The sequence below is a fragment of the Dioscorea cayenensis genome, unplaced genomic scaffold (assembly GCF_009730915.1).
Source record: "Dioscorea cayenensis subsp. rotundata cultivar TDr96_F1 unplaced genomic scaffold, TDr96_F1_v2_PseudoChromosome.rev07_lg8_w22 25.fasta BLBR01000990.1, whole genome shotgun sequence".
NCBI classification, from domain to species: Eukaryota; Viridiplantae; Streptophyta; class Magnoliopsida; order Dioscoreales; family Dioscoreaceae; genus Dioscorea; species Dioscorea cayenensis.
The window spans coordinates 74,491-91,709 of NW_024087381.1; the positions used below are offsets into that span (position 1 = coordinate 74,491).

Here is a 17,219-nt window from a genome sequence, read left to right on the forward strand (position 1 = left end):
ACTATTGACGGAGATAACAACTGGAGTTGGTTACCAGCTATGAAAGGTAACAAAATCTCTCCAATTATTTACAAATTCCTGAATAGTAACCATTCTGTGGATGTTGATTGGAAAGGCTGGGCTAATATCTGGAAGCTCCATATTGCTCCTAAAGCCAAGACTTTCATATGGATGCTGAACCATGGTAAGATCGAAACTTATGAGTTTTTATATCGTATGTGTTGAGACGCAGTGGTTAACCTGGTCCATAGTCCCACATCGCCTGTGAGAGCCAATCTCCCTAACCTTATATATCCTAAGCCAATCCTTCTCTAACCTGCAGTTATGGAAGTTAGGGATGTGAGTGGGTCTCATGATAACATGGTATCAGAGCTACTGTTCCGATCGGCCGTGACTAGGATCTTGAATCCCACATCCGCTGTGGGCCCAGGGGGGTGTTGGGGACCTGCTGGTTAACTTTCGGGTCCATAGTCCCACATAGCCTGTGAGAGCCAATCTCCCTAGCCTTATATATCCTAAGCCAATCCTTCCCTCTAATTGCAGTTATGGAGAAGTTAGAGTGGTGGGTCTCTGTATTAACAGTATGAATCTTGGTGTCCTTGATCCTTGTGTGTTCTGTGGCTTAACCTTGGAAACTTCTTATCACCTCTTCTATCAATGTCATATAAGTGCTAGAATCTAGAGGTTGGTAGAAGGTATTGCCAGTATTAAGATAAATCTACTAGACCTTCTTTCTGGAGGTCAATGGCTGGATTTCTATATTGATGGTAACTCAAATCATGTCGCCTCTTTTATTGCTACAACATTATGACAGATTTGGAAATGAAGATGCAATTGTGTGTTTAGACAGGCTAACATTGACATTGTTAAATGTGCAAATTTGGCGGTGACTCATGTGGAAGAATTCTCCATTGGTGCCAATAATTTCAAAATGCAAAGATATTTTATGCAAAATAGACCAAAACTAGGATACATGGGCATCTTCAGTGCTGTGGCATGGAATGAAGCTGCTGGTAAGGATGGCCTCGATTTTATGATGATTAATGCTAATGGAAATTTGTGTTGTGCAGGACTGGGGCCAAGTTCATACATCGGCAAGGTGGAAAACGGTTTAAATGCGTTATGTCTGGCTCTTCGATATTGCTTTGACGCTAGAGAGAAATGTTCCAACGTATATATCAGCTCGGAGGACCTTTGGAAGATGATCACTCAATTTGAGGACTCAATCTACTGGTGCAATAAGGAGTACCTGGAGACCTTGAGGAAGCTTTTGAGTTTGATGAACCATCCTAAAATTGAGCTCATTCCGTCTCATTGGAAGCGAATTACCGGGGTGCTTGCTGGCCATTGTATTCAGTCGACGCAACTATCCTTATTTCACATGGGCATGGAGAAACCGAAATGGCTTATGAAGATGATTAATCAGGCGGGGTTCAACCACTAATCTTGCCATCTCCCTCTTATAGTTTTTTTGTTTTTGGTTTGGTCCTGAGTCTTGTTTTGTGTTTGTTGGTCTTTCTTTGTTGCTTGTTGTACTCGTTATCTTATTTGTAGACATCTTATTTATGTTTAATAATAATCAGCTACTCTGGTAGCTTTTTCCCAAAAATAAAATAATAAAATAAATAAATAAAAATTCTAAACTAGTGTAAAAGATGATACAGCACATACCATGTGACATTGTCTTTTTGTCTGCAAGGAATGAGCCTCTGCTTGATTCTGATAACACATAGTTGCCAGCAATTCTGGATCCTTGATATATATGTATATAGATATGTATGTATGTATATATATGAACGGCAGCAGGAAAAACAAGTGGCGACTGATTGATATCTCTGAAAACAACAAAGTGCTAAAAATTATTTCATGAATCCTTTAGTTCTTCAACATGTCAAGTTCTGATAATTCCTGAGGCATTTGCTCAGTCATGGCCATAATCAGACACAAACTTGCGGTTGAGAACTGACTGTACATTCAAACAATCTTTGAGTAAGAAAACTCTAAATTTTTTGCACAAAGAGATACGAGAATCAGGTGTGCATCATCTTCTCTAAATATGAACTTTGGTCGGGCCCTGCACAAAACAATGCACTTCTATAATTTGTTGATCTCAATGTTGTAATTCTCCAACATTTTACAGAATATGTTCGCTGCTAGAACAACTACCTCATGAATATCTTGGAGTGGGCTGTGACAGTGCTCGTTTCGAATCCAAAAGTAATGAAGAAGTTGCAAGACAAGGCGAAGACGGCGGATGGAAAAAGTTCAATGTTGACCAAGGAGGATCCCAATAAGATGTGCTTTACAGCATCAAGGACACTGAGTTGGAGGGCTATAGGATTACCACAAAAACAAAGGTGATCGTTAATGTGACAGCAATATTGAGGTGTCTAAAATCTTAAGACTTGCTCAAAGAGTTCATATTAAATAAATTTATGAACAGAGATTTAGACTTCAGATGACATGATTTCGAGTCTATTTCATTTAGTGCTGGGCCAAATGCGGAATGCAGTAGCCAGTTGCCACAGTTGAATTTACTCTTGCAAATGTTGTGCATCATCACTTTGGTTAGGAAATGCCAGATGGATTGAGTGCAGAGGTTTTGAATAAATTGAAACACTAACCTCAGTTCCCATGACTTGTAAGTACTAAAACAATTCCACCCACAAGATTCTCTTCCCTACCCTCCGCACTTCTTCACCTATCAAAAAGTGTCAGAGGATGGCCTCCAATTCAATGAGAAAAAAGTGCTAAGGGTGCAAAAAGCATCTTTCTGTGGGGAAACCTAAGCAAAGCCACGAATGCAAATGGCTACTTAACTTCAAATGTAGTGGAAGAGATAATTGTATTTGCAAGAAAACGGCCAAGTGCTGTTAAAATACTCAGTGATAAAAGGATTGGAATGCTTCAAGGAAGTTCTATCATTGAAAACCATCATGTGCACAGAACACTAGAGTTTCTATACATTGATTGCAAAGATGCATCTTTCGTGCATCAAGTGGTTATAAAAAATTCAAAACAAAGGTCAATTTACAGTAAATCCCATGGATTAAACTCACATATTAATATTAGAAGAAAAGCAGACAATATAAGATTTTTATGAGTTTTTGATTAAGAACACCTTGCCTTTTCCGATTGTGATTTCACAAGGTTTCATTAAACTATTGATTCATCTTGAGGAAGTAAAAAAAAGCACATATTCACAGATTGAAGACTCCATGCACCAAATTTGGCAATTGAACCATTACTTGGAAAGGATACTTTTCAATTCATTCTGATTCTGCCTTCATGTTGGGGGCTCATTCTTGAGCCCAAAAAATAAGAAAATAAAATAAAATAAAATCAATAAGAAAGCAAGACATGGGAAAGAGAACAATAAAGCTAGTATGGTCTACCAACACTAATGTCAGCATATATACTCCTAATGCATTCTATTCAAGTTTCTAATTTCGTTTATATTCAAAAGAAAATCGTATGTGACAATGATAAAAAAACGCAATTCTTTTTTTGAAAAGATGGATAAACCACATTGAATAAATAAAAATATCTCTGCCATTTTTTCCTCCATTCTCTAAATTCAAATGTTCTAGAGAGGCAATTAGTCAGCACAATGATAAGAATACTAACTCATTAATTCTAATTATAAACATGTTAATTCTATTGGAAAAAAATGCTAACATAAGGCTTATATTTCATGTTTGAAATGAAGTGAGAAAATAGATTAGATCTTTGTTTAATTGTTTATTTATCAAATTATATATGATAAAATACATTTTCAACCAACAGAAAAGAATATGGGTAAAAAGTTGTACCTAGGTATTAGGCTTGTTGAAGTAGAAATATACGAAACATGCAATAGAACAAATGAAAATTGCTGACAAAGGAAAGAAATTGTGACCATGCTTTTCAAAACTTGTTCTCCCATTACTGAACATGAGATAGCATTCAAAGATTGTCATTTCCTTGAGAGTAGGAAGAAGCAGTTGGTGGCCTTCTGAGAAAGATTTCAGTCCTGGACAATCTTCAATTAACAGAGTTTGAAGGGAAGTGAGGCCTTGCGTCAATAATGAAAGAAGTGATAAGACAACATCCTCCAACTTCATTACTACTTCCTCAAGAAAAACCATCAAAGACAATAGTAATCATCAAAGCAAGAGTGATCATAATGAGGGACTCGAAATCTTGGGCTTGCACAAAGAAATCATACCCAAGAGATTTAAGACTAGTTGTTTAGATTTCCAATGAGATGATTTCAAGTTTGCTGAAAGATTTGTAGAGAAATGCAGTTTGTAGTTGCCACAATTGAGTTTGCTCTTACAAATCTTGTGCATCACTTACGTGGATTGAGAGCAAAGGATTTGAACACTTGCCTCAGTCCCATGATTTATAAATACAAACACTATTTCCATCAACAGAAGTATACTGATCAGAGTGCTTGAACAATCAGATTGATTAAGAGAAGTTCTATGAATGGGAACCACGTCAGGCGTAGGCACCACAATAATTTATGTACATTTATGGCAGAGATGAATCTATCCTGCGTCAAATAGTTATAAATAATTAAAAAATATATTTAACAAAATTAGATTTTTATGAGCTACTAGTTAAGAAACAACTTGCCTGTTCCCATTGAGATTTTGGGTGCTTTCATTGGACTATTGGTTCATTTCCAGGAAATAATATAAAGAACATAAATATTCACAAATAGGACACCAAGAATTAAACTTGCTAATTGAATTGGTATTTGGAAATGATATGCTTCCTTTTCATTCTGATTTCAGACTCCTTGTGCTTTTTGTCCTCATGTTGGCGGGATATACCAAAGCCCTTCCTCATTCTTGAAATAGAAAAAAAGAAACAAACCATTAAGAAAACAAGACATGGAAAAGGAAATAATAAAACTAGTGATCCGCCAATAACAAAATATATACATTTAAGATTATGATAAGAAAAAACACTAACTCAGCATAGTATAGGAAAATACTTTTCGCTATTTTTCAAAAAAAAAAATTAGGAAGGAGGCTTACAAATTCATATCCCAATTAAAAAGATGATTCTATTGACAAGAAATGCCGAACATAATTAATCTTCATATTTTAGGTTTGAAATGAGTTAACAAAGTAAATAATATTTGTTCTCTTTCTGTATCTCAAGAGATATAGGATTGAATATATTTTCAACAAACCCAAACAAAGAGAGTATAAAAAATAAATAAAAATTAAAAAAGGAGAAAGTGGCACCTGGCTATCAAGTTGGTTGAAAAGAAAATTTATGAAATAAGCAATAGCACAAATCAAAATCGCTGATACAAGGAACCGATTTGTGGTGATGCACTTGAAAGCTTGTTTGGCACCAGTACTAATCTCATTAGGAACTTGAATTATCTCTTCTGGCTCAGATTCTGACTCTGATTCTTTTCCTATTTGTTTATATGAGATGGTAGAGAGAATGTTGTAATAGTCTCCTCCAGGCTTGCACAACCTCTCTAGGTCTGGGCATCCTTTGATTTCTAGTGATTTTAGAGTAGGAAGAAGTTGTTGCAGGCCTTCTGGGAATGACTTCAGCTTTGGACATCTAGATAATTCTAATCTGGATAGTGAAGTAAGGTGTCCCATTTCTGGGCCCAAAGACTCCATGCCTCGACAATTGTCAATTTTCAAGTACTGGAGTGATGTGGGGCAAGTGGGTAATTCTCTCAGGGCATCACTGCCAGAAACACGAAGGCTCTTCAGAAACGGTGGACCAGAGTCACCCTGTGATGATACACCAGTAAAATACCTACAAGAACTAATTGTCAGATCATTGAGGAACTTCAAACTTTGTATCTTGTCAGGCCAGGACACCAGCTTTTCAAGCGACTCCACCTTTAGTTGTCTTAGAGATGGAAGGTTCTGCAAAACTAATGTCAATGATAGCTGATTGCAATTGCCAATATCTAAACTCTCAAGTGTTGACTTCATGGCTCTTGTCTCCTCTTCATCTGCTAGCAACAAAACCAACTCCTCAGTGCAAGAATTTATCCCTAATCTCCGAAGAGATTTCAAATGCTTGAAGAACCTTCTTTCCTTGGACACGAGAGAGATTTGTGTCTTACGGAATGATCGCACCATATATAATTCCTGGAGAGTTGGAATGGGTGGCATGGTTGTCAACTTGGGACATCTTCCAATATCCATCCGAATGAGGCATGGAAACAAGGACTGATTTGCTTCTCTACCCTCCTCCACACACCACCCCTCTAAGTTCTTCATTCTATATAAAATCAACCCCTTTAATGCAGGGAATGATTGCAGCGCATTGCCTCTGCTGTTGTTAACAATGTGTCTGATGCCATCCATGTCACTGATACTCAGATCCGCAAGATTGGGTAATGTCTCAAGTGGAGGGAGTTGTTCACATTCTCTACATTCAGATAGTTCGATGCTATGTAGATATTGGAATTGTTGCATTTCTCCCGTCCACATTGGAAATTGTTTGCCTGGATAATAACTAATTGTAAGTTGTTTTACTCCACTGGGAGGTTTCAACGCTTCCAACACGTCCTCCGCATTTTCCATTAAACAATATTCGCCATGATGATCCCAATAAGAATTTATCCAATTTAATGTTAATATCTGAATAAGTTGTTTGTTACCCATATCAGCTTTTCTAGCATCCTCAGCATTCTTCACCTTCTGGAGGTTATACAAAGCAAGTTCACCAAAGGGATTCAATGACCTTAATTGCCCTATGTTGTTCTCTGCTTCATCTCCCACAGTATATCGTGTTAATGTGTTCAAGTTCTGTAATTGACTCAAACCAGCAGATAATGCCTTGAAATCTAGATGATTAAAAATAAGGTGTCTAAGACTGTTCATGTATGTTATGCTCTTGGGAAGCTCTGAAAGTTTATAACAACCATAGAGTTTCAATGTCTGTAGATTAACCAACATACAAATGGATTCCGGTAGTTTCCTTATTTTAGTATAAGAAAGATCGAGGAATCTTAGATGGTGCAAATGCTCTATTGATGCAGGCAACTCATTAATGTGTGTATCACTCAAGTCGAGCACTCTGACATACTTCAGCCTTGACAACACACTTAAGTCTGTTTTAAACTTTAGCACAGTACGGATGATGGAGCAATCAGCCTGATTATAATTTTTATCAGAATATAAATTCAAATGATGTGGCCGTATTGGGATTTCAGGGGCTGCACTGCTGTTCAACGATGTGAAGCATTCATTCTCCAAAACAAAGTGCGCTAGATCATGAATGAGATCATGCATCGTACAGACCGTTTCACTTGAATGATAATACACCTTGTTTCGTAAATGCGATCGCCTTCTAAACTTCGTGAAAACCTTTTTTTGTAAAAGAGATCGTCTTATCAACTCTGTGAAAATCTCTAGCCCTTCAACTTCCATATCGTTTCCTTTTTGAGATGCAAGAAACCCATAAGCCATCCATAACTGAATCAGCTCCACTTCCTCAATAACATGATCCTTTGGGTATATGGCACAAAAGGCAAAACATTTTTTTAAATGAGTAGGCAAATCAACATAGCTTAGCCACAGCTCTGGCATGATTTCATTTTTCGTATGTTGTAACTTCCATGTTTCAATATTTTGCAACACGGCCTGCCATTCACCTTCTTCGCTCTTGTAATGCATAATACACCCCAATACTTCTATAGCGAGTGGTAATCCCTGACATTTCTTGACAATCTCTTGACCAATCTGCACCAATTTTGGTGGCCTCTGTGCACCTCTAGCAAATGCTTTCCGTTCAAATAAATCCCAAGAGCTTTCTTCTGATAATCCGCTCAGAATATAAGGATTTTGTGCACCCATCACTCAAGAGCATTTTCCATTGCGTGTGGTCATAAGAATTCTGCTTCCTTTTTCTCCATCGAGCAACAAGTTTCTAAGAGCATCCCACTTTTGGAAATCTTCATTCCATACATCATCTAATACCAGCAAAAATCTCTTCTGCCCCAATTCTTTTCGCAGCCTCTGTTGCAACACCTCCATGTTTGTATGATCACACTTTTCCCCAGAAGCTGTATGTATGATCTTTCCAGCAAGCTTTGGCACATCAAAATCGTCAGAAACACATACCCATATATGCAGTTCAAAATGCTTCTGGACTTCTTCATCATTGTAGATCAACTGAGCAAGTGTCGTCTTACCCAGACCACCCATGCCGACTATAGAAACCACAGCCACTTTCTCATCAAAACTATCACAGATCAGCATCTGCACTAACTTCTCTTTATCTTCATCTCTACCAAGAAAAACTCGTGATTCATGCACATATGAGTAGGTTTGAGGCCTGTTCCACAAAGGTTTGCTGTTGTTTTCAACAACCCTGAGTTTGAACTTGTCCATCTCCTCAATGAGCTCATTTATTCTCTCATTGACATTTCTGAGCTTCTTCACCAGCTGAAGTTTAAACAAGAGTGGGTTATGATCAAGAGAAAAGAATTCGCGCACCTTGCTTCTTGGGTGACTATAAAGCTGTGCCTTGCGCTGGATGAGTAGTTCATGCGTCTTGGCCTCGTCAAGAATGTCTTCCGCGTCATAGACGGCATCTTTGAGCCGCACAAGCCAGCGCCTTGCAGCTTTGTCCGTCAACTGCCTCGCCTCTGCATCTTCAATAAGCGGTTGGATAAGCAGTAAGGAGTACTGGAGCTTTTGAAGCTGCTCATCAACTCTGCTCCAAATGGGTTCCAGATATTGAAGGGCATGAGGCGTGGATAACTCCTTGATCATCTCCAAGGCGTTCGAGAAAACTCCGGCCATTGTGTCCGGTGAACGAGAGGTGATTAGTTTCCTTCCTTAACTTCCTCTGCTCTTTGTAATATTCCTTGGAAGGCATTGACCGTTGACTTGGGGAGCACTGGTTTGAGGGAAATGGTCTTCCCTGTCAAGTTACAAATCAAGTTGACAATAAAAACAAATATGGTGAACCCAGTTGATGTGAACTTACACTGACAAATCATATGATTCATATCCAACCCATTCCTGTCACTATACAATACCCGAGAACAGCGTCAGGATAATTTTTTTTTCTTTTTAAATAAGTTTCCTCTGTTGATTCAGATCACAAATTTTTTAAAGATAACTCTTAGAATAAAAAACATGGATCTTTTAAATAAATTATCAACTTATTCCTAAATTATATAATAAAAAAGTAATAAAATATATAAACCCATGTTTAAAATGAGTCACATCTTAGTTTCGTGGTAGTTACTACGGAACTGAGTCCACCGGATTATAATTCTCCTAGAGAACATACGAGGAGGGCTAGACTAAATAATTAACAAAATAGCTCTATGTTCGCTTATCAAAGTGATATTCGCTTATCATAGTGTTTGTTGATCCACTACATTTCCTCTTCATAAGATTATTAAGTTGTTCAATGAGAGTCAGTTGAAGAGGTTAACTTTCCATGAGCAAGCACCCCTACAAATGCCATGGCAACATAAACATCTATCGTATAGGAAACCATAACAGGTTTTAGTAGAGAATCTGCCATTGGATATGAGGCTCCATTACTTCAAATTGCTACTATTAATAGGTTGTGTGGCCGTCCACGCAAAGGTGCCAGTGACAAGTGACAGGGATAAACAGTCATCAACATGGACTGTATAGATTGCACATAATCGTTAATATTATCTAGGTTGGTTGGAGTTCTTGAAGAGTTTGGGCCAGATGGGAGTTGGCATATAGCCATACACCTATTTGTTTAACCAAAATAGAGTAGTCACACTGTCATAAATAGCTTGCAAGATACAAGGCTTAAAGATAAAGGTGCGCAAACAACTAAGAATTCCATTACGAAAAACAACTTGTTTTCGGCTACCCAAGGAATAGATAACATTCAAAAATATAAAATATATTCTTTATAATTGAAGAGAATTTAATAACTGTTATAAATAAATATTACAATGGATGCCTACTGCAACAAATCACTGTAGCAGCCGGCATTACTATACCAACTTCTAGATGTCATTGCAGCAGACGCCATGTGGTACTGTAGCAGTCGACAATATTGTTACTATTCCACCAACCAGGGTATTTTGGACCGTCGGATCAAATCGATCCTGGCCGTTCATTCAACTCTTATAACCCTATAAATACCCCCTCATTTGTATAATTTGCAATAAGAAGAAGAGAAGGAAAAGAAAAAGAGAAATAAAGAAGAAGAAAGAAAAAAGAGGTGAATTTAGAAGGGTTTTTGGTAAATATTCTGGCTCTCTATTCTTATTACTATCTTTACATTTATAATATATATTCTTAACACCTTATCAGCACGAACTTGCTCATATGACTTTAATCTTCTTTGGCTTATCTAATATATATGTTATATATATGGCATCTATTTTTAACACTGAATGAAGGGAGGTCCGGCAGGTAAGCATAATTCTACTAGCAAACCATACATTTTATTTAATACATAATTCCAGTCAACCATACATAATATTTTTTTAGAAGCATACATAAAAAACATACAGTACAAAAGCTACTGAGGCTAACAATACTAGTACATCTAAAATAAACATGAAAAACAATAATATTAATATTACAATGAGTTTTCCCATCAAATCCAAATCATCTGGTATGATCTGCCCCAAGTTTGCCATGGCGAAACTCAGATCCCCGCAATAGTTGACAAAATCAGGTAAAATCTCACCGGCTAACCTCCGATCTCCTCTTCAGCGTCGGTCCTCTTCTCTTCTCCATCGGCCTTCTTTCCCTTATCTTTCTTTCCTCTTCCCTCTTAACTCATACTCACTTTCAAACAAATTTTCATTCCCAATGCTGCAATAATTGCAGTGTATGAACAGTACCGTATATGAACAGTACTATATGTATATACAGTATCGTATATGAGATTTATATTTTATTATGTACACTCTATTCTAATTACCTGCTATATTATTTTGAAGAGAATGGCAAATATCGCAAAAAGAGAATTCGAGGCCCTTCAAATCTCAGGGAGCAATTATATATCCTGGAGCTAAGATATCAAGCTCCATTTGAAAGCAAGAAACCTGAGCAAAACTATTGAGGCTAATAACAATGAGCCTAATGATAATAAGGCGAAAGCCTTAATATTTATAAGGCATCATATTGATGATGGCATGAAGAATGAATATTTGACCATTGAGGATCCACAGGAATTGTGGTTATCCCTAAAAGAAAGATTTGAGCATCTCAGAATGGTCTACTTGCTTAAAGCACGTAATGATTGGTTAAGCCTCAAGTTTCAAGACTTTAAAAGTGTGCAAGAATATAATTCCGAGCTATTTAAAATTGTTTCAGTGCTACGTCTCTGTGGAGAAACAGTGATGGAAGGTATGATGCTCGAGAAAACATTTACGACATTTCACGCACGAAATGTTATATTACAACAACAATATAGAGAAAAGAATTTCACAAAATTTTTTGAATTAATTTCTTGTCTCCTTGTGGCGGAGCAAAACAATGAATTGTTGATGCAGAATCATCAATCTCGACCATCTGGATCAGCACCACTGCCAGAATTAATTTTGGGCAAAAAAGATGGCGTGGTTGCAGTATTGGTTTTAAAAACCATGGTAGACGAGGATATTATGGTGGTCGAGGACTACGAGGTCGTGGTGGGGGCCAAAATAATATCGGACCACGCGATAGCAAAACTGATGTACATCAACAAAAACAACAAAGCCACAAGATGGGGTTAGAGACAAAGAAGGATACCTGCTAGTCATTGGTCCAGAATTTGCAGGACCCTAAAACATTTTGTCCATCTTTACCAAGAATCACTTAAAAAATAAGAAAGGTAAATATATTGAGATAAATTTTGCTGACAACCCTATAGTTGATCCAAATGAGGATAATTCTATAAATAATTTAAATGTAACTGAAAATACATATTTAGATATATCAGATTTCCTTATTTGTAATATGTCTTTATGTTTTATTAAATTATGTTTTTCTTCTGTTTTGTTACAATATAGCTGATGATGAATGCATTATTGATTGCGGGACAACGCATACTATTTTGATAAGAAAAATATATTTTATATCCTTATCAATGAGAAAAACATGTATAGCCACAATAGCAGGGTCATCAGACCTAGTTGAAGGTTCTGGAGAAGCCGTATTGATGTTGCCAAATGGGACATCCTTGCAGATGAAAAATGCTCTCTATTCCCCTAAGTCTAGGAGGAACCTTTTAAGCTTTAAAAATATACGTCTCAATGGATATCATTTACAGATGGCTGATAAGAAAGGAAAAGAATATATTTATATTACACAAGTTATTTCATGCCAAAAACGTGTACTTGAAAGCTTTTCCTGTATATCCTCAGGATTATATTTTACACGTATTAAAGTGATGGAATCACATACGGTATTAACCCAGAAGGTTAATGACCCAGAAATATTTAAAATATGGCATGAAAGACTTGGACATTCGGGTGCTATTATGTTGTGCCGGATTATTACTAGTTCTCATGGACACCCACTGAAGGATTATAAAATCCTAACACATAGTGAATATGCATGTTCAGTATGCTCAATGGGAAAGCTAATAAGCAGACCTTCTATAACTAAGGTGAATGGTGAATCTCCTAAATTTTTCGAAAGAATACAAGGAGACATATGTGGACCAATACATCCATCATGTGGACCATTTAGGTATTTTATGATTTTAATCGATGCATCGACTAGATGGTCCCATATTTCACTTTTGTCTACAAGAAATGTAGCATTTGCAAGGTTGTTGGCACAAATTATCAGGCTTAAAGCATAATTTCCAGATTATCCCATAAAGACAATTCGTCTTGATAATGTTGGTGAATTTTCATCAAAATCATTTTATGATTATTGTATGACAGTTGGAATACATGTTGAGTATCCAGTAGCTCATGTACATACTTAAAATGGGTTGGCGGAGTCATTAATTAAAAGACTCCAGATTATTGCCCGTCCAGTGTTATTAAGGATGAAACTGCCTACAAGTGCGTGGGGTCATGCTATTTTGCATGCTGCAGCTTTAATACGGATCCAACCCACTACATGTAATTCATATTCACCACACCAACTTGTTATGGGTAAAGAGCCTGATATTTCATATATAAGAATATTTGGTTGTGTAGTATATGTGCCAATACCACCACCAAATCGAACAAAAATGGGTCCACAACGCAGACTTGGTATATATGTTGGTTATGATTCCCCTTCAATTATACGATATTTAGAACCATTAACAGGGGATGTATTTACTGCAAGATTTGCAGATTTTTATTTTGATGAATTTGTCTTCCCTACATTAGGGGGAGAAATGATTACTCAAAATGAATCAAAAGAAATTGATTGGAATGCATCACGATTACATACATATGATCCTTGCACCAATGAATGTGAACTTGAAGTTCAAAGGATCATTAAATTGCAAAATATTGCAAATAAATACCTGATGCATTCAGTGATACTAAAATGGTAACCAAATCGTATATACCAGCTGCAAATGCTCCTGCAAGAATTGAGATTCCTAAAAATCCATTGAAAGAAAATGAAGTAGAAAATAAACCACGACAAAAACGTGAAAGACCAATTGGCGCCAAAGATTCAGCTCCTAGAGAAAGGAAGCAGAAAAATAAAGAGAAAGATCTCCTATGTAAAATGGGAGAGGAAATTATAAAACCCTCAAAACATATTAATGAAGAATCAATGGAGAATGATATTTCTGAAAATATTGAAAATTCAATTTGTTATGTAAATGATGGTCAGAGATTGAATCGGCATGAGACCGAAATAAATGATATATTCATCTATAATGTGGCTACAAATATAGAAATAAATATTGATAATGATCCAGAGCCACGGTCTATTGAAGAATGTCGACAAAGAAATGATTGGCCAAAATGGAAAGAAGCTATCCAGGCTGAGCTAAATTCTCTATCAAAACGTGAGGTGTTTGGGCCGATAGTGCCAACACCAGAAGGGATAAAACCAGCTGGTTATAAATGGGTGTTCGTGAGAAAAAGAAATGAAAATAATCAAATTATGAGATACAAAGCAATACTGGTTGCTCAAGGTTTTTCTCAAATACCTGGTATTAATTATGAAGAAACATATTCTCCTGTAATGGATGGAATTACTTTCCGATTTTAAATTTCCATAGCAGCAAGTAATAAATTAGATATGCAGTTAATGGATGTTGTCACAGAATATCTGTATGGATTACTTGAAAATGACATATATATGAAAATCCCTGAAGGATATAAAATAACAGACATTACAAATCAATCACATTTATACTCTATTAAATTGCAGAGATCTCTTTATGGATTAAAACAATCTGGACGGATATGGTATAACCGTCTCAGTGAATATCTTATAAAAGAAGGGTACCAAAATGATAGTATATGTCCATGTGTGTTTATTAAAAGTTATACTAACGGTTTTGTTGTGATAGCAGTATATGTGGATGATTTAAATCTTGTAGGCACTCCTTCTGAAATTGAAATTGCAGCATCATATCTGAGGAAAGAATTTGAAATTAAAGATTTGGGAAAGACCAAATTCTGTCTAGGTATACAAATTAAGCACTTATGCTTAGGAATATTTGTGCATCAATCAACCTATATAGAAAAGGTGCTGAAGAGATTCAATATGGAGAAGGCTTATCCACTGAGTACGCCAATGGTCGTCCAGACTCTTGATGTTCAGAAAGATCCATTTTGTCTACCTGAAAAAGGAGAAATCATTCTTGGTCTGGAAACTCCATATCTAAATGCAATTGGTACATTAATGTACCTTGCAAATAATACAAGACCAGATATAGCTTTTGTAGTAAATCTTCTAGCAAGATCAGCTCTACACCGACACAAAGACACTGGAGAGGAGTAAAAGATGTGCTACGTTATTTATGAGGAACTACAGATCTGGCTTATTCTATCCACAAAAATCTTCATCCAACCTCATAGGCTTTCTGCGATCTTTGAGTATCCGTCGATCCTCACAAAGGCGATCTCGATCGGATACATGTTTTCTTATAATGGTACAGACTATCTCATGGCGTTCCACAAAAACAAACTCTTACGACTACGTCATCAAATCATCTGTGAAATATTAGCTCTCCATGAAGCAAGTCGTGAATGCCAATGGTTTCACGATCTATGATTGGGCGTATCAGAGTCATCATGCAAATTACCATCAGTAACAACAAATACTACAATAATTTATGAAGACAACAGTACTTGTATTTTTCAAATACAAGGAGGCTATATTAAAGGTGACAGAACGAAGCATATATCACCAAAATTTTTCTACACTCACGATCTCCAGAATGAAGGCGTTATAGAAGTTCAAAAGATTCAATCCAGTGAGAATCAAGCTGATCTATTCACAAAATCACTTCCTAAGTGCATTCACCAAAGACTTATACACAAAATTGGAATGAGAAGACTTAAGGATGTAAGTACTTCTGATATAAGTTAAAAGTTATTTATTTGAGGGAGAGACTGCACTCTTTTTTTCTTCGCCAAGGTTTTTGTCCCAATGGGTTTTTCCGAGGCAAGGTTTTTAATGAGGCAGTAACCCTCGAATATACCAAAGATAGTGTACTCTTTTCCCTTAGCTAAGTTTTTATCCCATTAGGTTTTTCCTAACAAGGTTTTAACGAGGAATATCTTTTGGTCGTAGGTATCCAAGGGGGAGTGTTATAAATAAATATTACAATGGATGCCTACTGTAGCAAATCACTGTAGCAGCCGGCATTACCATACCAACTTCTAGATGTCACTGTAGTAGCCACCATGTGTGTACTGTAGTAGACGACAGTACTGTTACTATTCCACCAACCAGGGTATTTTGGACCGTCGGATCAAATCGATCCTAGCCATTCATTCAACTCTTGTAACCCTATAAATACCCCCTCATTTGTATAATTTGCAATAAGAAGAAGAGAAGGAAAAGAGAAAGAGAAATAAAGAAGAAGAAAGAAATAAGAGGTGAATTTAGAAGGGTTTTTGGTAAATATTCTGGCTCTCTATTCTTATTACTATCTTCACATTTATAATATATATTCTTAACAATAACCACATTTATTCTTATAAAAACTGAAATTATTCATGTTATTTTTCTAAACTTAATTTCTAAAGGCATGAAAATAAATATGAAAAATAATTAATCATGGTTTTGGTTCGGAGCATCAACAATTATTTTAACAAAAAAATTTTCTATTAATTGAGATCTTCTCATATTTATTTTCATAACTAACCTACTGCAATATTTGTGGACAAGTCACATGTTAGGGATGTGCAAATGGACAGAGTTAATCCCTGTACACACATGTACCCTTACCCTACACGTGCTAAATTTTGAACCTACCTTTTTAGTAGGAACAAACATCTTAGGCAGGAGTCCGTGCCAATCGATCAAGAGGTAATTGACACAAAGATTTTTACTAATGGGATTTGGACCAAATAGACATGTATATTGTGTTCTCTCCACTACTTCTCTATTAAAATTCATTATGATTGTATTGCAAACCTGCATTTGGATAAGCATTTTCAACATTGTTGGTTGAGAGTTATTCTATGTATTTATCAGGATGGAGCTGAACTAACATCTATAAAATAGAAGGACATAGTTATAGTACAATCTACAACACACATCCTCTAAAATTGCTTTTTGTGCAACCTCATCAGCTTTTCAGTTCCTTTATGTTTCTCTCATATCTCTCAAATCTCTAGCCTTGATTATTCGATGGATATTGGGGCTTAGCCCCAATCTCCTAATGGGAAGAGATAGCAGTAATATCAACTACCGACCAGTCGGTCCCTTAGTCCTCATTGCTGTTATGTTAGACAAAATCAAAGCTTCAATCACAAATACTATTAGGGTGGATAATGAAACCAAACAATGAAACAAAATAAGATTTCATCATGCTTTTTAGGGAAAACTCATCGGAAAGACTCCAATATTTGAATATGTTAAAACATAGCTTTTAAGTTTGTGGAGTCCCCTAGGTTGTATTTTGGAATACTCTTCAACTAATACCATAGGAATCTTGCTTTGAACCAGCTTTCACTAAGCTTTCAAAAGCTGCAGTATAGATCCAACTACATAATTTACCAGTCAAGTTCTGGGATGGGGAATCATTGGAGTCTCTCACAGAGCAGTTGGGTAAACTCCCCCAACATTTTGCTATCATTACGGTTTGGTTAGATACCATCCAAC

General features: G+C 36.4%; 1 protein-coding gene and 1 long non-coding RNA gene across 4 annotated transcripts; both read right to left on the minus strand.

Moving 5' to 3' along the window:
- Positions 1 to 1,861: 1,861 nt before the first annotated feature.
- Positions 1,862 to 4,531, minus strand: LOC120255414. 3 transcript variants are annotated; one of them, XR_005535006.1, is made up of 3 exons: positions 3,813 to 4,531; positions 2,167 to 2,332; positions 1,862 to 2,074 (listed from the first exon to the last, which is right to left on the minus strand). It is a non-coding gene; the product is annotated as an uncharacterized LOC120255414 (long non-coding RNA). The 3 variants fall into 3 exon arrangements; XR_005535005.1 differs by having other exon boundaries at positions 2,167 to 2,701; XR_005535004.1 differs by lacking the exon at positions 3,813 to 4,531 and adding an exon at positions 2,625 to 3,302.
- A 94-nt stretch (positions 4,532 to 4,625) lies between these two features.
- Positions 4,626 to 8,869, minus strand: LOC120255413 (putative disease resistance protein RGA3). Its single transcript, XM_039263241.1, is given in 2 exon segments — positions 4,626 to 4,837; positions 5,241 to 8,869. Coding segments are annotated over 2 exon segments (3,579 nt in total). The 5' UTR covers positions 8,784 to 8,869; the 3' UTR covers positions 4,626 to 4,801.
- Positions 8,870 to 17,219: the final 8,350 nt, after the last annotated feature.